The sequence below is a fragment of the Rhinatrema bivittatum genome, chromosome 9 (assembly GCF_901001135.1).
Source record: "Rhinatrema bivittatum chromosome 9, aRhiBiv1.1, whole genome shotgun sequence".
In the NCBI taxonomy this organism is placed as follows: Eukaryota; Metazoa; Chordata; class Amphibia; order Gymnophiona; family Rhinatrematidae; genus Rhinatrema; species Rhinatrema bivittatum.
This window is the reverse complement of record NC_042623.1, coordinates 55,049,563-55,076,270: the sequence shown is the minus strand read 5'-3', so window position 1 is coordinate 55,076,270 and position 26,708 is coordinate 55,049,563. Positions and strand designations below refer to the sequence as shown.

At 43.0% G+C, this 26,708-nt stretch overlaps 1 protein-coding gene across 1 annotated transcript in view; it reads left to right on the top strand.

Moving 5' to 3' along the window:
- LAMB4 (laminin subunit beta 4) overlaps window positions 1-26,708 on the top strand; it is a 261,501-nt gene that overhangs the window by 221,753 nt on the left and 13,040 nt on the right. The window contains exons 33-34 of the mRNA XM_029617285.1: window positions 14,989-15,127; window positions 23,322-23,498. Coding sequence (XP_029473145.1) covers window positions 14,989-15,127; window positions 23,322-23,498 — 316 coding nt within the window. The remainder of the gene's footprint in view (window positions 1-14,988; window positions 15,128-23,321; window positions 23,499-26,708) is intronic.

Genomic DNA, 26,708 nt, shown 5'->3' with positions numbered 1-26,708 from the left:
TCATCCTATAGTTATTATGAAACTATGTACCTGATCTTACAGGCACCTGTCTAGTTGTTATAATAAACACATTTAGCAACATTAATTTATGTGCCTCATTGTTAGCCGTTGTGATGGCTCCTAGCTTAACGGTATAGAAAAGAGTTTAAATAAAAATAAATAAAACGAATGAGTCAAAGTTTGGTTTGTTATGAACAATATTTTTCCAATTATTAATGTTAGGAATATTGGGGTAGATTTTCAAAACCTACATGTGCGTGTGCTACCCGGCATGCACACATGGACGCTCGATTCTATAACATGCGTGCGCTGGTGCACACATGTTATAAAATGGCAGGTCGGCGCGTGCAAGGAGGGGTCTACTTTTGCAATTTTGCATGGCAACGCATCAGGCTCTTTCCCATTCCCTCCCAATCCACACCAATTAAGGAGCAGACTGGGAGGGAACTTCCCAACCCCCTAGCCTAACCTCCCTTCCCCTATCCTGCCCTCCCCTATCCCTATCCTAACTACCCCAAATTTTGTTATTTTACCTTTTGCTCCTGTCTCAGAGCAGGAACAAGTTGTGTGCGCTTGCACCCTGCCGGCGTGTGATCCCCCAGCACAGCAGCAATGTGCCAGGCACCTCTAGCCCCGCCCCATCCCCCGACAGCCCCGCCCCACCGGACTGCTCCTTTTTCAAGCCCCGGGACTTACACGCATCCCGAGGTTTACGCGCGTGACCGGGCCGTTTGAAAATTTACTTGCACCGGAGTTTGAAAATCTACCCCTTTGTGTACATGCACTAATAGCAAACTGCACACATTAATTGCACTTTGTGTACACAAGTTGCCAAAAACAAATAACTCAAAAAATCCACAGAAAAAAATGAAATTCTAATACAAAATGTGTCGAAAAAGGAAACAAAACAATAGATTGCCAAGACAGATGTGTTAAAAAAAATTAAGGCACCTTATTTTGTGAAATTCTCTCTTAAATTTAGTAGGATTTTCAGCAGCTTTTGAGATTACACAGCATCAGTGGTTTACTTCTAATCAGATGCTCCACTAAATTCGCTCTAAGATTCCTATTAGCAAGCTTGAATTCTTGCTTGACACTCTGGTGATGTAGAATTTCAGACATCTATAAAATCTTTCTCCCTTTAAGCACTTCCCATAACAAGAGCCAATGAAATCAGACAGAATGAAAGCCTAACAAAATGTTTGAAGGTCTAGGATAATCTTCCCAAGGTATCCTCCTGCAAGAAAATTTGGGATATGCACTTAAAGATAATAAAATGGATTATAATAACATTGATTTATTTAACATCTTTGCAATTTTTTCATATGAAAATGTCCCTGACCTACTAGCAGGAATGTGGTTTTTCAGTCAGTTTATTATGTGTATTTTGGATCTGTTCTAAAATGAGTTCATTTTGGGTGGCAGTTCTCAAATGTGTTTAATCCATGGCTAATATGGTTCTTCCTTTGGAATTCCTCAAACTCCTATCTGGTAATGATTTTTGACCTCCCGAAGGTACATAAAGAGAGTAATTTTCAAACAGCTCACACAGGTAAAAGTCTGCAGGTACTGTTTACTCGCAGATTTTAGACAGAATTTTCAAAGCAGTTTTATATTCATAAATTTGATTTGAAAATACGTGGATGTGCACAGAAACCTCCTCTCCCCCATATTATACGCATACTAAGTTAGTCCTGCTTGAGAGCCTATGGATTGACAAGCATACTTTCGAAAATCAAAAGTTTGTGTATAAATCCTGATCCTGCCCCAACTCCAGCCCCTGAAGGTCTATTAGTATGTATGTGCATAAAAGTATGCATGAAATTCTGTTCCACGCATACATTTACATATATACCCACCGGAGCTGTTGTCAAAGAGCTACTCACTTGCATAAACTGAGTTTTATGTGTGTAAGTGCCTTTGAACATTACGCCCAAAAAGGATAATATATCAGTCCATAACTTATGTTTTGCTGCATGAATAGTCATTCTCTACTGACTGAAAAAACACATTTCTCCCTTTATTTCCTCCTGGTATCAGATGGCTACAGAGCTTAAACCTGTCAAACTTATAGTTTACCATAACAAGCTTGAGGATTACAAAAGAAGCCAACCCATCCCTCACCTAGGGGTGGGGAGACCACAACCAAAGTGGTACTCAGTCCCCAAACACCAGGGAAGGAGTGGATCAAGTGGAGTGGTAGATGCTAGTGGGTGAACCGGTGATCATAATATAAGTATGGGCCAGACAATCCACCAGCCTCCTCTTTTGATGGTTTTTCCCACCCATCCCACCCATATGTGAATGGCTTACAGATAGTCCAGTGTGGTGCAGTAAGGTACGAGAACTCCAAATTGTCATGGCATATGGTTAAACAGGGTAGACTATGTCCAAACATTCACAGCAGGTATTGTGTGGATAAGATGGACAGTCAAGGAATACCAAGTAACTGATCTTCCTGACTCTACGCTGCATGAGTGAGTGAGATGAGATGAGCTGCTTAAGCCTTTAGCTTTCACACAGGTCGATCCAGTAAGGCCGCGGTAAAAACAGTGAGGTAGTGTCAGGCGCACCCTTCCTCCCCGCACGCACAGTTCTCTTCACTAACTCCCCGATACTCTCCTCTAATCGCATGCAAATGCATGCCGCGGCTGTGAAGCGTTAGGGAAGGGTTATGCCCGCGCAACCCATTTTACTGTATAGGCGCTGTAACAGCGCCTATACAGTAACCTGGGTGCGCTGGTACCTGTCATTTCAAATGACATTTGAAATGACAGGCACCAGGAAGTGTAAAAAAGTTTAAAAAGTGTAAAAAACAAAAAACCTGTGTGTTATATAAAAAAATAAAACAATTTTAAATACCTGTCGGAGGGCCGTGGGTCCAGGCGGCCGGTGGGCGGCGGGCAGCCATCAGCGGCATCCGGTAGTCCCTTCTCCCTTCCTCCCTCCCTCCCCTGCCTGGATGAGCGCCAAAATCGCACGAGCGGGTCGGCAGCGGGGGGGGGGGCGGCAGCGGGGGGGCGGCAGCAGGATCCGGGAGCGGCGGGTAGGCAGCAGCGGGGTCCGGGGGGGCAGCGGCAGCGGGGTCTGGGGGGGGCAGCGGCAGCGGGGTCCGGGGGTGGCAGCGAGATCCGGGGAGCCAGCAGCAGCAGCATGTTCGATCGGGCAGGCAGGTAGGTGGCAAAGTAAAGATGGCCGCCTGCACGGGAAAATCGTGCAATTGGCCGCTGAAGATGTGACGTCACACCCCGTGACGCCAAACGTCGTGACGTCACGTCTTCAGCGGCCAATTGCACGATTTTCCCGTGCAGGCGGCCATCTTTACTTTGCCACCTACCTGCCTGCCCGATCGAACATGCTGCCGCTGCTGGCTCCCCGGATCTCGCTGCCCCCCCCGGACCCCGCTGCCCCCCCCCCGGACCCCGCTGCTGCCTACCCGCCGCTCCCGGATCCTGCTGCCGCCCCCCCCCGCTGCCGACCCGCCTGTGCGATTTTGGCGCTCATCCAGGCAGGGGAGGGAGGGAGGAAGGGAGAAGGGACTACCGGATGCCGCTGATGGCTGCCCGCCGCCCGGACCCACGGCCCTCCGACAGGTATTTAAAATTGTTTTATTTTTTTATATAACACACAGGTTTTTTGTTTTTTACACTTTTTACACTTACCATAGCAGGCCCGAGCCTTGCTACTTTTTCGTTTGTTTTTTTTTGCCCTGGTCCCGTCCGGTCTCCTGCAGCCCCGTCCGGTCCGGACGGGGCTGCAGGAGACCGGACGGGACCAGGGCGGGTAAGCAATGTTTTTACCCTACACTACACTACACTAACTCCTACTAGGGGGAGGCGGTAAACTAGCAGGTTAAGGCCGCGGCAGAACAGCGGGTTACGGAGGAGATAATATCAGCGCCCGTTACAGTATCACAGGGGAATAGCTAATTCCTTCATTATACAGCTTTTTCGTTCATTTACATGCCGGGTGCGGAAAGGGTTATGCGTCTGTTTTCAGAAGCGATACGGACGCGTGAAACTGGAGACTGTATCGCCGAATTGCCTTGCGCGCCCGAATTGTGCGCTACGAGCACGTTACAGACGGGCAATCCTCGAGCGGACGATACTGGATCGACCTGACAGTCGGGATTAGTCTGCTCACCACTCAAAAAACTATGTTTCATATTCTTGTGTTCCTGCTAATTTACAGACCAGGGCATTGTTGTACTACAGATGTTTATACTATAATCAACAATCAAATTTCAGGAAAACGTGAGGGGCAAGGGTTCTACAACCTTGCGCCCTAGACTGCAAAATGTGGAAAAGGATTAGCCTCTATGGCCAATCCCACAGTGACATGATGCTTATTGAATGCTTGTCATGAGGGAGGAGTTAGCATCTATGGCCAACCATGCAGGACCATGATAATTACTGAGTGCTTGTCATGATGCTTATTGAGCACTTATGAATTGTAATGCACCAGACGAGGACAGGGTCACCCTGTGGATATTTAGAAATTTAAATGGAGTATTTGTTTATATTCTGTGATTGAATTGTATGAATTCACCTATGCTGCGGCCATATACATCCAATAAATATCTTCCTTTCTTGAGTAGTAGTTTGAAACAGAGCTTTCTTTGATTGGTTCAGTTCAAAAAGGGGGAAATTTGGGTTGGGGAGAGGATAGGGCAATAAGTGAAGGGCGGGGAGAGGAGACATTGCAGCTGTCACAGCAGAGTAGAATAGTATGATCCTCTTTTGTTGCATTGAGTCTGATTGATTATCCTTCAGTTTCCTTAGCTTGACTCTGTTTTTGGGTTGCTGAGCTGAGCTGTCTGATTACCGAATCTTCTGTGAATTGTTCTGTATTTCTGACAATGTATATCCCTAGAGTGCTTATGCTCATGTCTCATTGTTAAGTGATTTTGTCCCTTTCTATGAAAATAAAATAAATTTATGAGAGAAAAGAATTATTGAAACCACTTAACAAAGAGCTGCAGAAGTCCAAGCAGAAGAGAGAGAGAGAATGCAAGAAGGCAACGGGTGCCAAAGGTGAGCAAGGAAGAAATGTTAGACATTGTGAAGTTGGAAACAAAGCAAGAAGCAGATATTTGAGATCTGGGAACACAGAAATAGAGAAATATCTAGGATAACATCTAAATTATTATTCTTATCAGAAATATATGGTTGGTTTTAAATTGATAGAGATGAAGTCATCAGATGAGTTAGGGATATTGGAATAAGAGGGAAAAAGAGAACTCAGTCTTAGAGTTGAGAGACAGGAAGTAAGAGTGCTTCCAGTTTGATATGGGAAAATAGGAAGAAAGTTGAGTTGATACTGGGGAGGAGGAATGTATAAAGGAAAAAAAGAGCTGAGCTTTGTCGGCAAAGTAGTGCTGCAAACAGCCATAAGATGACATAAAAAGGCCCAAATTAAGGACTTACATAAGGAAGAGTCGTGGACCTAAAATGCCGATGACATCCAAATCTTAATCCCGATAAATTCTTCAATTGAGACTACTCTCAAATTAACAGCTATGTACTTATCCATGATCAAGCAACTAACAACCAACATGAAACTAATGTTAAACATTGATAAAACTGAGATTATATTACTCAATAGGAGAGCTGGCCATATCGAACCCCTGAATATCATTCTTGATGATAATAAAACAAACCTTGTAATAGGAAATAGTGCAAAGGATCTAGGAGTTATTGACTCCGAGCTTACTTTAAAAAAACACATTGCTAACAAATTGAAAGAAGGATATAATAAATTATTTATTTATTTTAAGTTTTTTTATACCGATTTTCCTGCATAAAATGCATATCAAACCGGTTTACAATGAAACAGAATGAGCAGGAAGTAAAATTCCTTAGTCTAATACATTTAAACATCAATAATGAAATAATTTTAAACAAAGCAAAAAGCTAAATAACATTAATAAAAGTTAAATTATTAACATAAACATAAATATAATTATATTAGAAGGAGCACAAAGGTTAGCATGAAGGGGAGCACATGCCCGGCACGCGACGCCTGGTGTAATTGTGCCGTTAATCGGGTCGCCGCTGGCTGGTCGTCATGACGTCGGGGGGGGCGAGTCTTCACATCGCTGATTTTCTCTTTTAACATCTCAGTTCATTTTTACTATTTTTTTGTGTCTTTTTCTCACAAGATGTAGTTTTCTTTAAGTGCCCGATGGTAGTGGGCTGCCCCTCTGTAACAGCGCCTGGTGGAATCGTGCCGTTAATCGGGTCGCCGCTGGCTGGTCGTCATGACGTCGGGGGGGGGGGCGGGTCTTCACATCGCTGATTTTCTCTTTTAACATCTCAGTTCATTTTTACTATTTTTTTGTGTCTTTTTCTCACAAGATGTAGTTTTCTTTAAGTGCCCGATGGTAGTGGGCTGCCCCTCTGTAACAGCGCCTGGTGGAATCGTGCCGTTAATCGGGTCGCCGCTGGCTGGTCGTCATGACGTCGGGGGGGGGCGGGTCTTCACATCGCTGATTTTCTCTTTTAACATCTCAGTTCATTTTTACTATTTTTTTGTGTCTTTTTCTCACAAGATGTAGTTTTCTTTAAGTGCCCGATGGTAGTGGGGCTGCCCCTCTGTAACAGCGCCTGGTGGAATCGTGCCGTTAATCAGGTCGCCGCTGGCTGGTCGTCATGACGTCGGGGGGGCGGGTCTTCACATCGCTGATTTTCTCTTTTAACATCTCAGTTCATTTTTACTATTTTTTTGTGTCTTTTTCTCACAAGATGTAGTTTTCTTTAAGTGCCCGATGGTAGTGGGCTGCCCCTCTGTAACAGCGCCTGGTGGAATCGTTACACACACTAAAACACTTAAAACCTTTATTGGATGATAATAATTTTAGAACAGTACTTCAAACTCTATTGTTCTCTAACATTGACTATTGTAATGCTTTACTACCAGGGTATCCCTCAAGCGACCATTCGCCCATTGCAAGTTCTTCAAAATACAGCAGCAAGGGTCTTAACAAACATAAAAAAATATGATCATATTACACCAGTCCTGATTTCTTTACATTGGTTACCTATAAAGTATCGTATTGAATATAAAACTCATTGTATTATTCATAAAATATTATAGGGGAAGAAACAGAATGGTTCAACGCCTCCATCAGACTGCACACACCACAAAGGAATTTACGATCTAGTAATAAAGGCCTACTATCTATTCCAACGGTGCAATCGGCACATTTAACGCAGGTGAGAAACAGAGCAATTTCCATTGCTGGACCAAAATTTGGAATGCACTACAGAACAACTAAGACTACAGCAAAATGTGAAATAATTTAAAAGATCTTAAAACTTGGCTGTTCGGCAGGGCCTATAACAAATATGACCAGGACCAGTCATTGCACAATTGTTGCAGGACAATCGATTTAAACCTGGCTATATTTCTATTCCGCTTTCTTTTAATCTTTGCCTTGATTTATCTATTTTATTGGCAATGATTCAGATGGACTGAATCAAATCACGGTGAACCTAGAAGATGTGGTAGGCCTGATTGACAAACTGAAGAGTAGTAAATCACCTGGACCAGATGGTATACACCCCAGAGTTCTGAAGGAACTAAAAAATGAAATTTCAGACCTATTAGTAAAAATTTGTAACTTATCATTAAAATCATCCATTGTACCTGAAGACTGGAAGATAGCAAATGTAACCCCAATATTTAAAAAGGGCTCCAGGGGCGATCCGGGAAACTACAGACCGGTTAGCCTGACTTCAGTGCCAGGAAAAATAGTGGAAAGTGTTCTAAACATCAAAATCACAGAACATATAGAAAGACATGGTTTAATGGAACAAAGTCAGCATGGCTTTACCCAGGGCAAGTCTTGCCTCACAAATCTGCTTCACTTTTTTGAAGGAGTTAATAAACATGTGGATAAAGGTGAACCGGTAGATATAGTATACTTGGATTTTCAGAAGGCGTTTGACAAAGTTCCTCATGAGAGGCTTCTAGGAAAAGTAAAAAGTCATGGGATAGGTGGTGATGTCCTTTCGTGGATTGCAAACTGGCTAAAGACAGGAAACAGAGAGTAGGATTAAATGGGCAATTTTCTCAGTGGAAGGGAGTGGACAGTGGAGTGCCTCAGGGATCTGTATTGGGACCCTTACTTTTCAATATATTTATAAATGATCTGGAAAGAAATACGACGAGTGAGATAATCAAATTTGCAGATGACACAAAATTGTTCAGAGTAGTTAAATCACAAGCAGATTGTGATAAATTGCAGGAAGACCTTGTGAGACTGGAAAATTGGGCATCCAAATGGCAGATGAAATTTAATGTGGATAAGTGCAAGGTGATGCATATAGGGAAAAATAACCCATGCTATAATTACACAATGTTGGGTTCCATATTAGGTGCTACAACCCAAGAAAGAGATCTAGGTGTCATGGTGGATAACACATTGAAATCGTCGGTACAGTGTGCTGCGGCAGTCAAAAAAGCAAACAGAATGTTGGGAATTATTAGAAAGGGAATGGTGAATAAAACGGAAAATGTCATAATGCCTCTGTATCGCTCCATGGTGAGACCGCACCTTGAATACTGTGTACAATTCTGGTCTCCGCATCTCAAAAAAGATATAATTGTGATGGAGAAGGTACAGAGAAGGGCTACCAAAATGATAAGGGGAATGGAACAACTCCCCTATGAGGAAAGACTAAAGAGGTTAGGACTTTTCAGCTTGGAGAAGAGACGACTGAGGGGGGATATGATAGAGGTGTTTAAAATCATGAGAGGTCTAGAACGGGTAGATGTGAATCGGTTGTTTACTCTTTCGGATAGTAGAAAGACTAGGGGTCACTCCATGAAGTTAGCATGGGGCACATTTAAAACTAATCAGAGAAAGTTCTTTTTTACTCAACGCACAATTAAACTCTGGAATTTGTTGCCAGAGGATGTGGTTAGTGCAGTTAGTATAGCTGTGTTTAAAAAAGGATTGGATAAGTTCTTGGAGGAGAAGTCCATTACCTGCTATTAAGTTCACTTAGAGAATAGCCACTGCCATTAGCAATGGAAACATGGAATAGACTTAGTTTTTGGGTACTTGCCAGGTTCTTATGGCCTGGATTGGCCACTGTTGGAAACAGGATGCTGGGCTTGATGGACCCTTGGTCTGACCCAGTATGGCATTTTCTTATGTTATGTTCTTATATTTTTTTTACGATTATTTTATACTTTACCATGTCTTTTTATGAAATGTTTTCTATCATTTTATTTATAATTAGTTATTAATGTAAACCATTGTGATGGATTCCTCTAAATGGCGGTATATAAACCTTATAAATAAATAAAGCCTTGGGAAACAGTGACAAAAAGAGAGGGAGGCTCAGAGGAGGAGTTATTGACAAGAACATTGAAGGCATGAATTGAGAGAAAGATGTAAACCAAACCAGGATTTGACTCAAGAAACCCAAAAAAGAGAGAATAGAAAGAAGAGTGTAGTGATCAATCACTTCAAAAGATGCAGCGATATCAAAGAGAATCAAAATTGTGGGGGATCAGAAGACAGAAAGCTTTGGGGTAGATTTTCAAAGGGTTACGCACTTAATAATCACACGTAACCCTTTAAAAACCCTCCTGTGCGCGCCAAGCCTATTTTGCATAGGCTCGGTGGCGCGCGCGCAAGCCCCGGGACGCGCGTACATCCCGGGGCTTTGAAAAAGGGGCGGGGAAGGGTGGCAGTCCGGGGGCGGTCCCGAGTCCTCCGGCACAGCGGGCAGGTGAAACTTAGAGAACAAAGGTAGGGGGAGGGGGATTTAGGTAGGGCTGGGTTAGATAGGGGAAGGGAGGGGAAGGTGGGGGGGAGCGAAAGGAAAGTTCCCTCCGAGGCCGCTCTGATTTCGGAGCGGCCTCGGAGGGAACGGGGAAAGCCATCAGGCCTCCCCTAGGCTCGGCGCGCGCAAGGTGCACAAGTGTGCCCCCCCTTGCATGCGCCGACCCTGGATTTTATAACATGCGTGCGGTAGCGCGCATGTTATAAAATCGGGTGTACATTTGTGTCCTACAGGTAGCAGCGGGCACAAATGTACCCCGCGCGGCCTCCTTTAAAGATCTGCCCCATAGTGAAGCTTATTGAAAAGGTGAAAGTAAACAGACTTGATAAAATGCACTGGATGAAAACCAGATTGAAACATTCCAGGATGTTGGCAGCCCAAAGATAACTTTCAGGAGAAGGGAAGAATAAAGATTGGTCTGTATTTGGAAAGAAAGAATGAATGAAGTGCAGGGTTTTTTTGCTTGTTTGTTTTTGAGAATTGCATAGCTAGCTGTCCAGGAGAACCTTATCTGATGACAAACGGAAGAAAAAAAGGAGAAAAGTATCTAAGCTATTTAGAAACATGGTGGTTGGAATGATATCCAGGGGTGAAGAGGTGGGTTGGAAATGCTATCAAGAACATCCTGCGTAAATAGCTTGGAAAGAAAAGTGAGAGAGGTGGAAGTGACCAGATAACAGGAATTGGGAATCTGGGGGTAATTTTAAATGATTCACCACAAAAAGCCTAGAGTCTATTTCAGCCTTACCAGACCAGGTATTTTGCGCTGTCATGTATGCTGATTGCAGTATGCAAACGACACTGTTACTAAGGCCCCAGTGTAATAAGGTGTAGGCAGGGGCGGATTGGCCTATCGGGGGATCAGGCTTCCCCCGGGGGTCCAGTCGCTCCCATCACGTGATTTTTTTTTTTTAAACTTCCCAGCCAAAGACAAGAAGAGGTTCTGCTGGCGCTGCGGCCCGAAGAGAAACCTGCGGGCAGGGCCGGTGGAAGCACTAGGCCTGGGCCTGGGGCGCCGCGAGCAGTGGTATCCCGAGGGGAGCCAATGCCCCCGGGCGCAGGGAGGCTCATGCGGCGCTGCGACAGGCAGATAGGCAGGGCCGTGGTGAGGCTCACGTCACCACGGCCCGAAGAAAAAGATCGCATTTAAACGCGCTGATGCTCCTCCTCCTTCCCGCCTGTGCGGCCCCGGAAGTAAACGTTGCCGGAGCCGCGTGGGCAGGAAGGAGGAGGAGCATCAGCGCGTGCAGAAGAGGAGCAGCGCTTATGGGCCGCAGCGAATCCCAAGTCGCAGCGGCCCGAGAAGAGGAAGAGGCCCGGTAGCAGGGCCGCCGCGGCCCGAGAAGATCAGGGCCGCTGCAGAGCCCATCCTGCGGCGACCCGCGAAGAGGAGGCCCAGAGGTGAGAGAGAGGCTGAGGGTCTGTAGAGGGTGTGTGTGCATGTATGAGATGAATTGAGAGATTGTGTGTGAGAGTGAGGACCTGAATGTTTGCAGACAGCATGTGAGAGCCTCTGTGTGTGTGAGAGAGACAGCATGTGACAGTGAGAGCCTGTGTGTATGAATGATTGTATGAGAGACAGCATGTGACAGTGAGAGCCTGTGCATGAGCAAGACAGCATGTGGGAGTGAGAGAGAGCACCATGTGTGTGAGAGTCAGACAGCATGTGCAAGAGAGATACTGTGGGTACGAATGATATATGAGACAGAGCATGTGAGAGTGAGAGCCTGTGCTTGAGCAAGACAGCATGTGGGAGTGAGAGAGAGCACCTGTGTGTGTGAGAGTCAGACAGCATGTGACAGTGAGAGCCTGTGTGTGTGAGAGAGAAAGAAATGCATGTGAGAATGAGAACCTGACTGTGTGTTTGAGGGAAGAAGATGGAGAGAAAAGAAACAGAAAAAAAGACAATATAAAAGGAATTGGCAAAAAAAAAAAAAGAAAGGGAAGGTGGGAAAATAAAGCCTGTGACCAACCAATTAGAAAACTAAGATCAGACAGCAAAGGTAAAAAAAAAAATTACTTTTTAGTGATTGGCACATGTAATCTTTGGGAATGTGCAAGAATAGCACTTTCTCTATACGGATCTCACAATGTACGAGATCAGCATGGAGAAAGTGGAAGCCCATGGGGCCTGCACAGAGGAGGCAGCAGAATGGGCTTCAGTGTCAGTAGCAGCAATCGGCACCTCCCCAATAGCCACGCGGCAGCAGTGACAGTGGCAGCAGAGGAATGAGAGGCTCTGAGGTTGCTGGCAAAAGAAAGAGAGGGGGTCTGCCTTTAGTGTGTGCATGTGTATGAATGGGACTCTGCCTGGGGTGTATTTATTTATTTATTTATTTATTGGTTTTTATATACCGCCGCTCATCAGAGATATCACGTCGGTGTACATAGAACAAAATCCGCAATTGCGTTTTACATAAAACAGTAAGAAAATCAACTGAGAAAACTTTACATTAAAAACTGTTAAATGTAACAACAACAAAACAATTTATAAAATATAAGTAGATATATAATGATAATATTATATAAAGTAGTTATAACATTACAATTTATAACAGAGTCAAGGGAGAATAAGGGGGGGCAAGAGAAAGAGAGGATAAAAATTTGGGTAGGGGAGGAAAAGAGAAAGGTGTGAGGGGAAGGGATTATATACAAGTGGGGCTGCAAATGAGCAAATTCTTCAGTTTTATAAATGGAAAGGAAGGAGCTAGGGTGAAAAAGGTAGGAAAGAGCCTAGTGTTGGCTGTTGTAAAGAGGAGGTGTGAGAGGTTAGAGGAAAAGGGGGGTGTCGTCTTCCGAGGTTAAACTTAATGGAAAAGAGAGAAAGGAGGTAGAGGTAAAGAGGAGAGGGAGAAGGGAGTAAAGCAAGAACATGTGCAGATCATGTGTAGGCTTTTGTGAATAGCCATGTCTTGAGCTTTTGTTTAAAGGTTTTTGGAGACAGTTCCAAGCGTAAGTCAGTAGGCATAGAATTCCATAGCATAGGGCCAGCTAGGGATATGGCACGAGCTTTGGTGGATACATGTTTGAAGAGTTTTGGTGAGGGGGTTTGCAGGGTGGCTATGTAGGGTTTTCTAGTAGGCCTGCTGGAGTTCCTGAATTGAAAGGAATTGGAGGGCCAGTTCTTGAGTTGAAAGGAATTGGAGGGCCAGTTCATTTCTGGGTTATGGAGGGATTTGTGGATAAGTGATAATATCTTGTACTGTATACGATAATGGATAGGGAGCCAGTGTAGGTCTTTAAGTATAGGAGTGATGTGTTCTTTGATGGGCGTATTCGTGAGGATACGAGCTGCAGTATTTTGTAAGATTTGTAGTGGGTGTATGGCATTTTTAGGCAGGCCCACTAGCAAAGCATTACAATAATCAATTTTAGAAAAAACCATGGCTTGTAACACAGTACGAAAATCGGAGAAGTGTAGTAGTGGTTTAAGTTTTTTGAGTGTATGGATCTTGAAAAAAACACTCCTTGAGGGTAGCATTAATAAATTTTTTGAGAGACATTTGATCATCCAATACAACTCCAAGGTCACGGACTTGTTGGGTGAAGTGTGTGTGTGATGGTATAGTGAGTGATGTAGGTATAGCCTGTGGGGGGTGTAGGGGGTGAGATAACCATGAGTTCAGTGTGAATGCATGGGTGCCTGCCTGGGGGTCTGTGTGTGTGAGAATGAATGTGTGCATGCCTGGGGGATGGGGAGGGAGTGGTGTGAAAATGAATGGGAGCCTGCCTGGGGGTCAGTGTGTATGTGTGAGAATGACTGGGAGATTGCCTGGGTGTGTGTTTTTGTGTGTATGTGAGGAAGCCAGTGAGTGTGAGAGCATGAGCGTGTATGAGAAAATTCAAGGGAGTAAAAGTTTGTGTGTGGAGGGGGAGAGAGTGTCTTAGAGCTGAGAGTGTGTCAGTGTCAGTGAGAGTGAGAGGTTATGGGGGATGTAAGAGCATGAATGTGTATGTATGTGACAGTGTATGTGTGAGAGAGAATGGACATGTGAGTATGTGTGAGAGAGAGAGGATAACCTCCTAATCCTCAACAATATCAGGGTGACTGGAAATCAAGAGATCCCACAGAAGGGGATAGCAGGGGCTTTTTAAAATCCTTATTAGTTTTAATTATTGAATATTATTTGATGTCTGCTCTTTTTGAAATATTTTATTGGTGTTATATACAAATTTTTGAAAATGTCCCTGAGTTAAATTACTGGAGGTTCTATTCATCAGCAGTTTTGAAATATATATTTTTAGTATGATTTTCCTATTGTGATGTTTTATAGTTCTTGATTTTATTGTTTGATGTTTTATGAGGAATGATGGTATTTTCTGGTTTTCCATTGCTGCATTACATACAGTCTAACTTGTTGTGATTTCCAGTTTAGTTTGTCTGTGCATTTCTGTGTATATTTTATGGTCCCTTTATTCTGTATTTGGTGACTCACCAAATTGTATGTGTAATTGGGTACCCATGGGCCAGTATGGAGAAAAATCCCCCGGGCCACTATTTTCCCACAATCCGCCCCTGGATGTGAGTAAGAAATATGTGCTAAAATTCAGCACCAGCTTTCTTTCCTCATGCACTAAAATAGTGACCTCCCGATGCAGTACAATAATGGTATGCTAATAATCAGGGGATTTTTTTTTTTTTAAAACAGCACCTTAACTTGAAAATGTGTACACAAAAACATGCTTAGGGTGCATAAAACATGATTTCAGTGTTAAGAAAACATGAGTTAAGCCTGCCCCCCTCTCTGCATTGGGGATTTGTATGGAGGAACACTGATTGATGTACACAGTTTTACTCACACTTATGCACACATTTATTTGTATGCTAAACTCCTAGTTAAATGGGGTATCTAGTTGTACTCACAAAGATATGCACATAGTCAAGCACACTTTATTACTTCTGGACCTAAGATTTCAGCTCATTCGTGAGGAGCTTCTCTTACCTGGCCAATCCTGCACCCTTCAATAACATGCTGAAATAATTATTTCTATGTAGACAGGAAGAGGGCAACAGCGAGCCATCAATCCCTCCAACTCCTGCTTCCTTATGCAGTTATAAAGAGCTGTGCGTCAGTCCCTCTTCAGAATAAGTGCTAGCAGAGGAACTTTTCAGAATTATTTAATGCTTTTGGTTATAGCTTCTTTTTCTTTGCATGCAAATGTTCTGGTTACATAATTAGTCTTATTTTAGGAAAGCAGCGAGTGCCCTGCAGGACATTAATGAGATAAAGGATAACTTGAATCAAGCCCAATCTACACAAAGAAAGACTCAAAATGCACTCAACAGAGTAAATAATGACATACAAGAAATTAGAGCTGAAATTCAACAGGTATTTTTGCATCCTTTTTGAAATATGTTAGGCCAGTGCTATTGGGCTCTTTGACTTTCCTTTAAAAAAAAAATATATATATATATATATATATCTCAAAATAAATATTTTGCAAATGCTATTATGTCTCTTTTCTTTACTTCATCTTGTACAAAGTCAGGGAAGAGTAGGTTTGAATGGAAAACATTTCCGCATTTTGACCAAAAGGTTGGGTCCTGAAGAAAGTGGCATGAGACGTGCTGGTGTGGTAGAAGACAAATTTAGCACTAAAACCTTAATTTATGTATTTTGGAATTGGATACAGTTTGCCAGTACGTTTTTGTAGGGGGTTCTTATCGATACTGAGTACCGGCACCTTCTTGCCTTCACTTGCTTGATTTGCCCTGTGGCCCCTCAGGAAAAAACCATGCATTCTACCTGTGAGTACCAGCACCATTGTTTGCTTGTTTTTTCCAGAAAGAAAGCACTGCAAGTTGCACAATAATTACAATAAATGAATTTTCACTTTTTGGGGGTTTTTTTGCATGAGATGAAATTAAGGTAAGAGACCTGATATCACTTTGAAAAGATTTATTTTGAATGTTCCTAGTCTTGCTTGGATGGAGTCCCGACGCGGCAAAATAGCGGGTTACAAAGGAGATAATCTGAGCGCGCGTCACAGTATCGGAGGGGAATAGCTAATTCCTTCATTATACAGCTAATTCGTTCATTTACATAGCATATACATGCTGCGTGCGGAAAGGGTTATGTGTCTGTTTTAAAAAGCGCTAAGGACGCGTGAAACTGGAGACTGTATCGCTGAATCGCCTTACGCGTCCGAATTGTGCGCTCCCAGCACGTTACAGACGGGAAATCTTCAACCGCACGTTACAGTATCGACCTGACAGAAGGCTGTTGTATGGTTTTAAGTTTTGTGGATTGATTAAAGGAAATATTCATTCGCCGGTTTCAGGCTTTGTTCAACAAAATATGGAGACCATGTCATCCAGTCCAACTCGGGCTGCCTACCAATTCAGAAGCCCAGATTCTGCTCCTTGGCCTGATGTAAAACTACCCATGCCTTATGATTTATTATTGATGGAGATGGGCAACATGAGGAAGGCTGCGGTGAGGGCAGACATATTTTGTAAAAGAACAAAAGATTTCAGATTTCAACCTTAATTATGAATGCAACATGACATATGAGCAATATAATCAAGCACCACAAATGAAATCATTTTACGCTTTCTAGAACTTTATACTGAATTTTATTGACAAATTCAGTGGGCATGGAAAGAGTCATATCATGAAGTAGTGGATATCATTCACAATGTACATTACGTCTCACTTTAATTATTTTGTTTCAGCTTTTCTGTGACATCATAAATCAGGACGCTGGTACATCAGATTATATGTAGGTGTCAGGAATCTCTGCCTTGAAGGGCTTACAGTGTAAATGGATACTTGAGGCCTGGGGAGGGGGATAATGCTACTTACCCAAATCACACCTAAAGATGAGTGAACGTCTTCAGTGCCATGGAAGGCTGTTCAGCTGCCCTAGGCAGTGCTGACACCAAATCATCACATTCTCATTCTCTCTCTCTCTCTCATCGCACATGACAAATGGCCTCAACTCCTCAAGAAATGCATACCCAAAAACGGAAAACACCAACTCCCTGCCTCACCTACACCACTTCTCCTCTCCTCCATCCTTTCAAAACTGCTGCCCTTTCTGGCTCTTCTCCCACCCCGCCCATTTCCAGCACCCTAGGCCATCGTCTACCCCACCCTAATGCTTCTGCCGGCCATGAATGTCTTCAAAATATATCTCTCAAACAATAGTGTCATGGAGTGGAGAATCAACTGGATGGCGTATTTCCCCAGCAGGAACAGGACCAGACTCTAGGGCAAAGTTGGACAGAGCCTTCCGCCAGACCAGCCACCTCCCCCTTGGAAAGAGCCCGCAGGTTCTGGTGGTCAGCAGACAGTGGCATGCAGTGACATTTATAGTAGAGGATTCAGTTTCGCTCCCTCAGTCTCCTCTCTACTTCCATCTCCACCCCCCACCAAGTCACCAACAGTCTCATTCCCTCTGTTCCCTCTCCCCAACATACAATAGACAGTTGCAACCCCTAGGGTATTGGGCCTTTTATAATGTGTATTTGGGTGTAGGCCTGGCCCTCAGAAAGCCATGAATAAACAAATTAGAATACAGTAAACCTTCCATACCAAAACAGCACTAACTGCCGGCACTCAGACAGTAAAAACCCCAGCTATAAAAAGGCAAAACTGCAAATATTACATTAGGCCCTAAAACACCAATACACCATCTATTAAGTAAACAGAACAAGCCAGGCTGCCTAAAAATACCTGAAAAAAATTAAAAAATACCTGTACCTAAAAATATTGTACAAAAGCTTTTAAAACTACGTCAGATCAGAGACATTCACATCTAAAGACAGGTTCTATATTGTCTCAACCTCTCATGTACAGTATTTTGGATAATACTTATATAGATCTGATAAAATCAGAGTGTCAAGAATACAGTTTACCCCAAGAGACAAATCTGCCATACCAAAACACTACTTACTCCCAGGACTCAAACAACAACTACCCTACCCAGGAAGAGCGGCTCTGCAAATATTACATCAATTAAATATTTAAAAACAGCAAACATATCAAATAACATCCAACAATTAAATCTAATAGGGATTTAAAAAAAAAAAATCTTCTGCTCTCCATACCTGGAAACTTGATTTCCAGTCTCCCTGAGATTGTCCAGAATTAGTTGGCAGGGAAGAGGGTGCACAAACTTTATTCTCTTTCTCTTCCCCATACACACACTCTAACACATGTGTTCATTGTCTTTCAACACTCACACACACAGGTACTCTCTCATACTCATTGGCTCCCTCTTCTTCACACGCACACATATATATACAAAGGGACGCTCTCATACACTCAGTGGCTGTCTCTCTCCCCCATCTTACACACCCATGCACAGGCACTCTCACACTCAGTGGCTCTCTCTCTCCCATACACACACACACATACACACAACCACTCTCTCACACTCAGTAGCTCGCTCTCCCTCATACACACACACATAGGCACTCTCTCACGTGCAATGGCTCTCTCTCCCTCACACACACACACAACCACTCTCTCACACTCAGTAGCTTGCTTTCCCTCACACACACACAAGCACTCTCTCCCTTACACACATATGCAACTGCTCTCACATATACAAGCACTCTTTCATACAAAAAGGCACTCTCTCCCTCACACACATTCACACTCAGGGCTTTCTCTCCGTCATACACATGCATACTCATACTCAGTGGTTCTCTCTCACACACACACAGACAGGCACTCTCTCTCTCTCACTCCCTCTCACACACACAAATATACACACATGCTCAGGCACTCTCTCACACTCAGTGGCTCTTTCTCCCTCACAGGCACTCTCTCAGTTGCAGTGGCTCTCTCAAACCCACAGCCACTCTCACACAAAAAAATCACTCTCTCACACACATACCCCCTTCTGGTTCTAATAGGCGCCCACACACTTAGTGGGTCTATCCTCCCTCATGCACACACACACTATGGCTCTCTCTCCCTCACACACACAGGGACTCTCTCACTCTTAGTGGCTCTCTCTCCTTCACACACACACACACACACACAGAGTGGCTCTCTCTCCCTCACACACACACACACAGAGGCACTCTCTCACAATCAGTGGCTCACACACACATACACACAGGCACTCTCTTATTCAGTGGCTCTCATACACACAGACACAGGCACTCTCTCGCATTCATTGGCTTGCTTGCTCATACACACACTCACTTTCTCTCACTCACACAGGCTCATGGCCTCTTGGTCTCTTCTCTGCCTCTTCATTAGGCTGCAGGGCTCCTGGTCCTCCCTTCGGCTGCCACAGTACAGGCTCCACACTGGCCTGCCTCCACACTGGCCTGCCTCCACACTGGCCTGCCAAGCTCATCTTCAGCTGCCACCAAGTGGGCTCCACTGGCAGCCACGGGTTTCCTTTCTTCTCTGGCAGGCCACAGGACGGACTCTATGACAGCCTGCCAGATCAAAGGTTATTTTTATGGCATGAAGTATAGCAGGAGTCACATTGATGCAACGTTATCTGTTGCTATGGGGCCAATCTTGCGATATTGGCTGCGAAATTGACTCTTTGGCAGCAGGAGATGATGTTCACTTAAATGTGACTCCTGCTGCCGCCTGTGGGTCAATGAAGTGGATCGCATGGTTGAGGGCAGCTTTGGTTTGGATAGGGGTTTGGTTTATCCCTGCCCAACTCGAAAAAAAACAAACAAAAAAAATACAAAACACAAATACATAAAGGAAATTGATTAGGGCCAGGGATTCACTGAATCCCTTGAGGGCCCTGACCACCCGTCACTGCCAGCAGGACTTTGGCTGGAACTGGAGATAAACTGAATCTAGAGGCAGAGCAGGCACTGGAGGCAAGGCAGGCACAGGAACCAGAGACAAAGCTGAAACTGGATGCTGGGGCTGCTCAGCTTGAAGAAGAGACAACTGAGGAGGGATATGATAGAGGTCTACAAAATCATGAAAGGACTTGGACGGGTAAAAGTGAACCAGTTATTTACTCTCTCAGGTAATAAAAGGACTAGGGGGCACACCATGAAGTTAGCAAGTAGCTCATTTAAAACAAATCGAAAAAGAAGCAGAGGGCTGCACCCCAGGCAGTGGTAGTGACTCTGCTAAAAAAAGAAAAATGCCAATTAGTGCCGGGGATTCAGTGAATCCCTTGAAGGCCCTGACTGCACGCTACTGGTTTTACTCCAGTCGCTTTCTTTGAACAATATATATAAAGTGGATAAGAGGTTCAGAAAGATTGAAAGAACTTTTATTTTAGTGGATTGACAATTGGGATTGCAAGATAAAATCCAATGGAAAATCAAAATGTAATCTAATTTTAATTTGCTAGTGTTCTTATTAGTTTCCACAATGCCCGAGTAGAAGGCAGTTTACCCTTCTTCTAGGTCACTTGGCAGTTCTGAGGTAATTGCAACAGAGGTAAGAATGGGGATGCAATTCTTTCCAAAAGCCTTTACGCAGTCCACTAAGAAGACATCGGGGACAGGAGCAGCTATGACAGCTATTCCCAATGGTTCCACAAGACTAATACAGCTAACTGAATGAACTTTATTATCCTGGACCATTCAGCTGCAATTTGGCCCTTGAGCACCAGGGTTATGCAATTCTGGACAAAACCAGAGGGGGTGCAAATCTTTTGACAGTGGGCCAGCCAAGAACTACATTCCATGTCTCTAGGCCACGGTTGTCAATGGCCTTGAACAAGCCAAATGCATCGGAAAAAGGCAAGTGGAAGGAAGAAACCTTGCTGGTGGCCCCACCCTGCAGGAAAAGTAATCTCTGGCATTATCATGTACCAGAAAATAATGCTTAGAAATACCCTTTTTCCACTTTCCTTTTCTCGTCCCATTTCTCTCGGCCCCCCTATTATATCCCCTCTGCTGCTTCTCTTACATCTCAAGGCTGTGCTTGAGCTCCTCTTCTTCCCTGCTCTGTGTAGGGCCACAACTTCTCCTCGCCACAACAGTATTGTCTGTTGCTCCTCATGGTCTTCTTCATCTTCCTTTCCCCTTTGCTCATGCCTCATCTTTGCACTCGCTTCCCATCTAGCCCAGCCATTGCAGCAACAGTCAGAAGCCTGGGGCCACAGACCATGGCTTCTTCTGGAATCAGCATATATGTGTAACCCCTGGGATGGTTGAACCCGGATAACAGTTCCAGAGGCCATACCGCAAATTTATATTTAGAGTGGAACACTGTTATTATTCCATAAGATGTAACTCCAGGGTTTCCTGCATATGGTGGGGGTGGGGGGGGGGGGAGAAACAGTTCCCTTCGCATTGCTGAGTTTAAATCCTAACATTATGCATTGTACACAGCACTAATGATCACAGCACAGATGATCGGCAAACTCGTTTCTCATTAATTTAATTTAATTTATTTATTTATTTATCGAGTTTTATATACCATCATTCAGTATCGCCATCACAACGGTTTACATAGGATCGATTTCCTCAAACATAAAGTCATGCAGTGGTTTATGCGAAAATTATACATGCTAGTACGTATTCATTCTAAAGGGTCATTCAGGTTACAAGTATGTATAATGTGGGATATCCATTTAAGGAAGGTGTCATTCGGAGTTTCGGTAGGCTTTAGTGCACAACCATGTTTTTAGATCTTTTTTGAAGGTTTAAGGCACAGTGGTTTCCAACATTTCTCTTTTACTGATAAGATGCATATGATGATTTAAAGTCTTTCTAGCTGCATATTTCACTTTCAAGATGGTAGAAGTGCTTTTAGTAAGTTTGTAACTTCTTACAGTCTTTCTTAAATTCAGATGTTACTCCAAACTCCAATTGAACCAGTTCTTTTAGTGACTTGATCTCTTCCCTCTCATTGGATTGCAGGCCAAAGCTATGCGCTTCCCTCCCAATGTAGATGAAGTATTAATTATGGAATTCAATGTTGCTGGTCTTTATCTCCTACCTCCTCCTTTGGTACCTTTTGCTCCTCATCTCCCAATCTTCAGTAGATATTCATGGGCCACTGATGGGGTCCATCTCCTCTCCTTCTCTCCCCCCATGTCTCCTTCTTTCTCTCAAAGGATAGCTGGAAGTCATCCTCTCCTTGCATCTTGGTGATCTCAGCTCCCTCTTGCAGAACGTGAACCTTTCCCAGTTGATAGCAGAATAAAAATTAAATCAGCTTAACCAAGTCCCAAAGCACTTGAAACTCCAAAATGAAATGAATTAATCAAAAATTCTAAGGGGGATTGGGTCACATCCAAACCATATACTCCTATGGTGATAGAAGTTAATCAATAGAAAAATCAGAGAATAGCACAGGACATGCTGCCTCTCCAAAAGCAAAAAAGGACACCACAAAGTAAAACAGTGTACCAGCTCTAAATGCCAGAGGAACATAGCATTCAGCAGCTTCCACATGGGGGAGCTGTAACCACACAGTGTTATCTTTAGGTCTCGCCCCACTCCAATTGGTATATTCTTCTACCTAGCTCTAGTAGGGAACTAGCAGGATCCCTATGTAATGTAAAATCTAGTCACTAACGGATACATTTTAAAAGGCCCACGCGGGCGTCCATGTGTGCGTGGTTCCCGGCGCACGCACATGGACGCGCTGATTTTATAACATGCGCACATCACTACGCACAGGTTATAAAATCTGATACATATGTGCACGTGTGCCCAATTTTGTATCGGTGCACGCAAGTGCCCACTCGCACGTGATGGGAGAGGATTTTTTTAACACATGCATGTCGACGCAAACGGGCCTTTGCCCAGTTCCCTCCCAGTCCACTCTAATTAAGGAGAGGACTGGGAAGGAACTTCCCTATCCCCCTTCCTCACCTTCCCTATCCCCCTTCCTCACCTTCCTCACTTTCCCTATCCCCCTTCCTCACTTTTCTAAACCCACCCTAACTATACTATTATTTTTTTGTTTTCGAACTTACCTGCTCAACGGGTAGGAGTAAGTTCCGCATGCTGGCCAGCTTCATCGGACAGCGCAAAATGGCACTGTCTCAGCCACCCCCCCCCCCACTCCGCCCAAACCCCAACTCCAGCCCGCCCCTTTTAAACAACCCGGCATTTCCGCGCAAACACGACAGATACGCGTGTGGCTGGGCCGCTATGTAAATGCGTTCAGCGCGCCAATGGCCCGGCCACACGCGTATCTGCCGCTTTTGGCGCACGCCGGGCCTTGAAAATTGACCCCCTACGGTTTGCCATTGAATGACGAGAGCTATGAAAACTGCCTTTAAAACAGCTCCACTTCTGGTCAGGGAGCAGAAACTGGGCTTGTGAACTGAAACCAGATCTTCCATGTGGTAATGTCTATCACCCTCAAGGAGACATAGGGCACAAGAAGGTCTTAAAGGCAGGGATTTATAAGGAAAAAAAATATAGTATAGGCTTGAGATCCTAACAGGGCAATTCTTTTGCATTTTTCCTTGCTTATGAGTGCCCTGCTTAGTCTGATGAATTGAAATGTACCTTACCTGTTTACTGTATGTGATTGTATTATGTCTAGGAATAACACTTGTATGAAAGGCACTATAGAAAATAAAATTGCATTTTATTTCCATATTTTCCTTTAGGCCCAGATAAAGGCCAATATAATGGAAGAGAAACTCAAGGACTTTGAAAAAAGACACGCCGATCTGGAGGATGAAATTTTAGCCTTGCAGACTAAAACATTCTCAAACAGGGACCAGGCTGAAAAAGCAAAGGCAGAGGCCAAAATCGCACAAGATGGTGCTACAGAGGCCAACATGGTATTGCATTTGTTTCATTATCCTGACCTATTAGTTGAACCATTCAGTGAAGAAAATGTACAAGTGTTCTTTGGGTCCTATTTTCACCAACAGCATGGGGATGAGAACATTTTAAAGCTAGCAAGCATTTTTCTTTGGTGGCCTTATGTGTTCAGCAAGACCATGTCTTCTTGAGAAATCAAAATCCACTTTCCATGCTTGCTTTCCTGTGGCTTACCTGGGTGTCACCCTGTCTTAAACTACTGACATGACACCACCAGAGGAAGCAAAAAACATGGGGACTGGTTTAATTTTCTGTTCCCAAACTGTTGGAGTTGTAAAACATAGAAATCGAAGCCCTACCTCTTTGATCCTCTCTGAGTTATCACACCTGGATCTGGTTGTTTATTTTTTTTCGGGATGTCTTTTTAAAATGACATAAGTCCGACCCAGCCCAGTTGGCTACAAGGAAAACGGCCCCATTCGCAGAGTGAAAATAGTTGGAAGAGCTCTAGAATCAAACACATTTCATTCAAACAGATCAGAAATCTGTTTTAAAAGTCTTTTCTATGCTCTGCCCCTCTGTAATATTTTTGGGCAAATGTAATGTTTTATTTATCTCGATGATTGCCAACAGTGGCACAAGTGGAAAGGGACTGCAACCACAAACATCAATAGAGGCAAAGAATGGTACAGTAAACACAGTTCCAAAGATCCTTGTGTAGATGTCGCATAAAGGAGGCTGAACTTATTAGAAGTAACCAAAGGTGGCTAAGTTCGCCGACGTGTACGTGTTTCATGGAATTGCTTCAACAGGAAGGACAAATTACTGCTTCTGCCTGTTAAGTGATCTGTATGCAGTGTTATTGTAAACTAACGTTTTGTGCTGGCTGTTTGGTAGGATTCTGTGCAGCTATCCATCCTCACAAATGCAACTAATTAAATTTCTTTTATCATCGTTCAAGATCAAAGGAAGGAACGTCCCAAATGAAAACAAATAGGGCTCTTCTGTTGAGTTTTGACAACTTCTTACAAATATCAAAGCTGCATCTTCTCATTTGATTCAGGAATGCTGGTATATAATGCACTCAGTGTATGTATTGGAAAGAACTGATTTACATTCATAGGAATTGTTCTGGTTTTACTTTCTCTCCATGTTCTTCAATCTATAACCATTTTCTTTTTAAAAAATGTTTGGCTATTTAACTTTTCTTTTGGTTCAATATTTTTCAAATATAGGGGAAAAAAGGTTCATATGCTTGTGCTAATCCCATCACCTGAAAAATATAAGGTCTTACTCTCATTCTTGGGAAAGACAAGACATCCTGAAAATGCCATTGAGTAATGTACATGAAAAGTAAATAGCTGTGGGACTGCCTCAATCAAATATCATCATCTTCTCCTACTAGTAGTTCCCACTCATGTGGCATGCACAGTACTAGTCAGCCTTCACCATGCTATCCAATCAATCGCTGTTCTTTTGCTTGCATGGGGCCTCAGTATCCTAGTGAAATGTATGATTCATATTTTCATACATATTTCTCTGAGCCTTTTCCCCTCCATTTGTATTTTCAGTACCTTCCTGGTGAAGTAATTTGGGTCTCTTCTTTCCATGTGTCCAGTCTTCTCAGTCATTTTCAGCCTTTTCCTGACACCTTCATTCCTGACCTTGGCACTTCATGTCACCTCAAGCATCCAGTGTAGCATCCTTATCACTCTCACAACCATCTCCCGTTCTTCTTTCTTTTGTGCACGCCAACATGCTGATCCACAATTAAATATGCACCATAAAAAGTCCTCAAAGCGTGTGGTATATTTGGATGTTCAAAAATGTGATGAGCTGGTATTTGTTGGTAATGAAGCTTTTTCTTTTCATAAAGTAACAATTCTACTAAATAGGTCTATCTATATGGAGAAAAAGATCTCAGAGACCAGCTTGTTGATTACAAATCTCAATACAAGCTTTAAATAATCATTGTCAAAAATCTCTGATCTACCTATCCTTTATGAATTTAAAAAAAAATTCATTTCTTTATACTTTTTGAGTAGTTTTATTCTTTTTATATCTTCTTATATGCTGCTTGTCCCTTGTGTCTCAACTTATCCTCTGTGATTAAATTATATCAAATATTGTTAAATTGAAAATGTATGTCTCTATTATTTCTTATGCATCTTATAAAGTCCAACTTTAAATCTTATAAAGTCCAACAAATAAACAAGTTATGACTTATCTCCTCGTAATTCTTTCAGTAATTGCAGGTTTCCAAACAGCTTCAAAAGTTAATGCGTTAATATGGAGATAAGCGCTGGAACCTTGAATAAGTATTAAACTTTAATGCCAATTGCTGACACTGGCACACGTTTTGCTATGAATAGCTGTTTCAGGGCAATGCTGCAAAAACATTAAAATGTGTTATACAATTGTGCTTTTGGAAAACTTTCTATAATATAATGAAGACATACTTTCTCAAACTTCAAAATGTCTTCATTTCTCGTTCCGTTCTCTCAAGTGCAATTGATGACATTCCATGGCGTAGTGCTGAAACTTAATTGTTACATTTAAATATATCTTGGAATATTGGTCACAACTATAAATTTTGAACCTAGGTCCAATTGGATGTCACACTCTTTTTGACGTCTTAAATTCCATTCTATACTGACATCTGTTTGCTGTCAGTAAAATACAAAACATTTGAACCTAAAAATGATAATTTCAAAGATCTTTAAACAGCCTTCAAAATCAGTCAAATTTTTCTTTATTTTTGTTTTTTTGTTTTCACCCAAAACATCTAGATATACCTGATGCTACTTTTCTTTAGCCGTCATCATTCATATTGATAGAAGTCCCTAGATGACTTCTACTTGGATCACCGTTGGCGCTTCTTATATGAATCTCTATCAGCCAAATAAAACAATCCACGGACCTTGTACACTAATTTTTTTCTCTATAACCCTCAGAAACAAGTCTTGCTGTTCATTACTATTGGGTATAGATGCAAGACTCCAACCCATGTCCCAGCGTATTTCATCTTCCCTTAGATGTCATTTTTAAAGCTGCCATGCTATTGGTTAGGGCCTGTAGTCACCAGCTGACCAAAGAAGGAAAGTAGGCAGGAAATGTTTACACATAATTTTATGCTAGTGAGTCACCTCTTTTGAAATGCAAGCTTATTAAGAATTAAAAGCTGTATATTATTAGTAAATATCATTAATAACTATGTAACTGGTTTT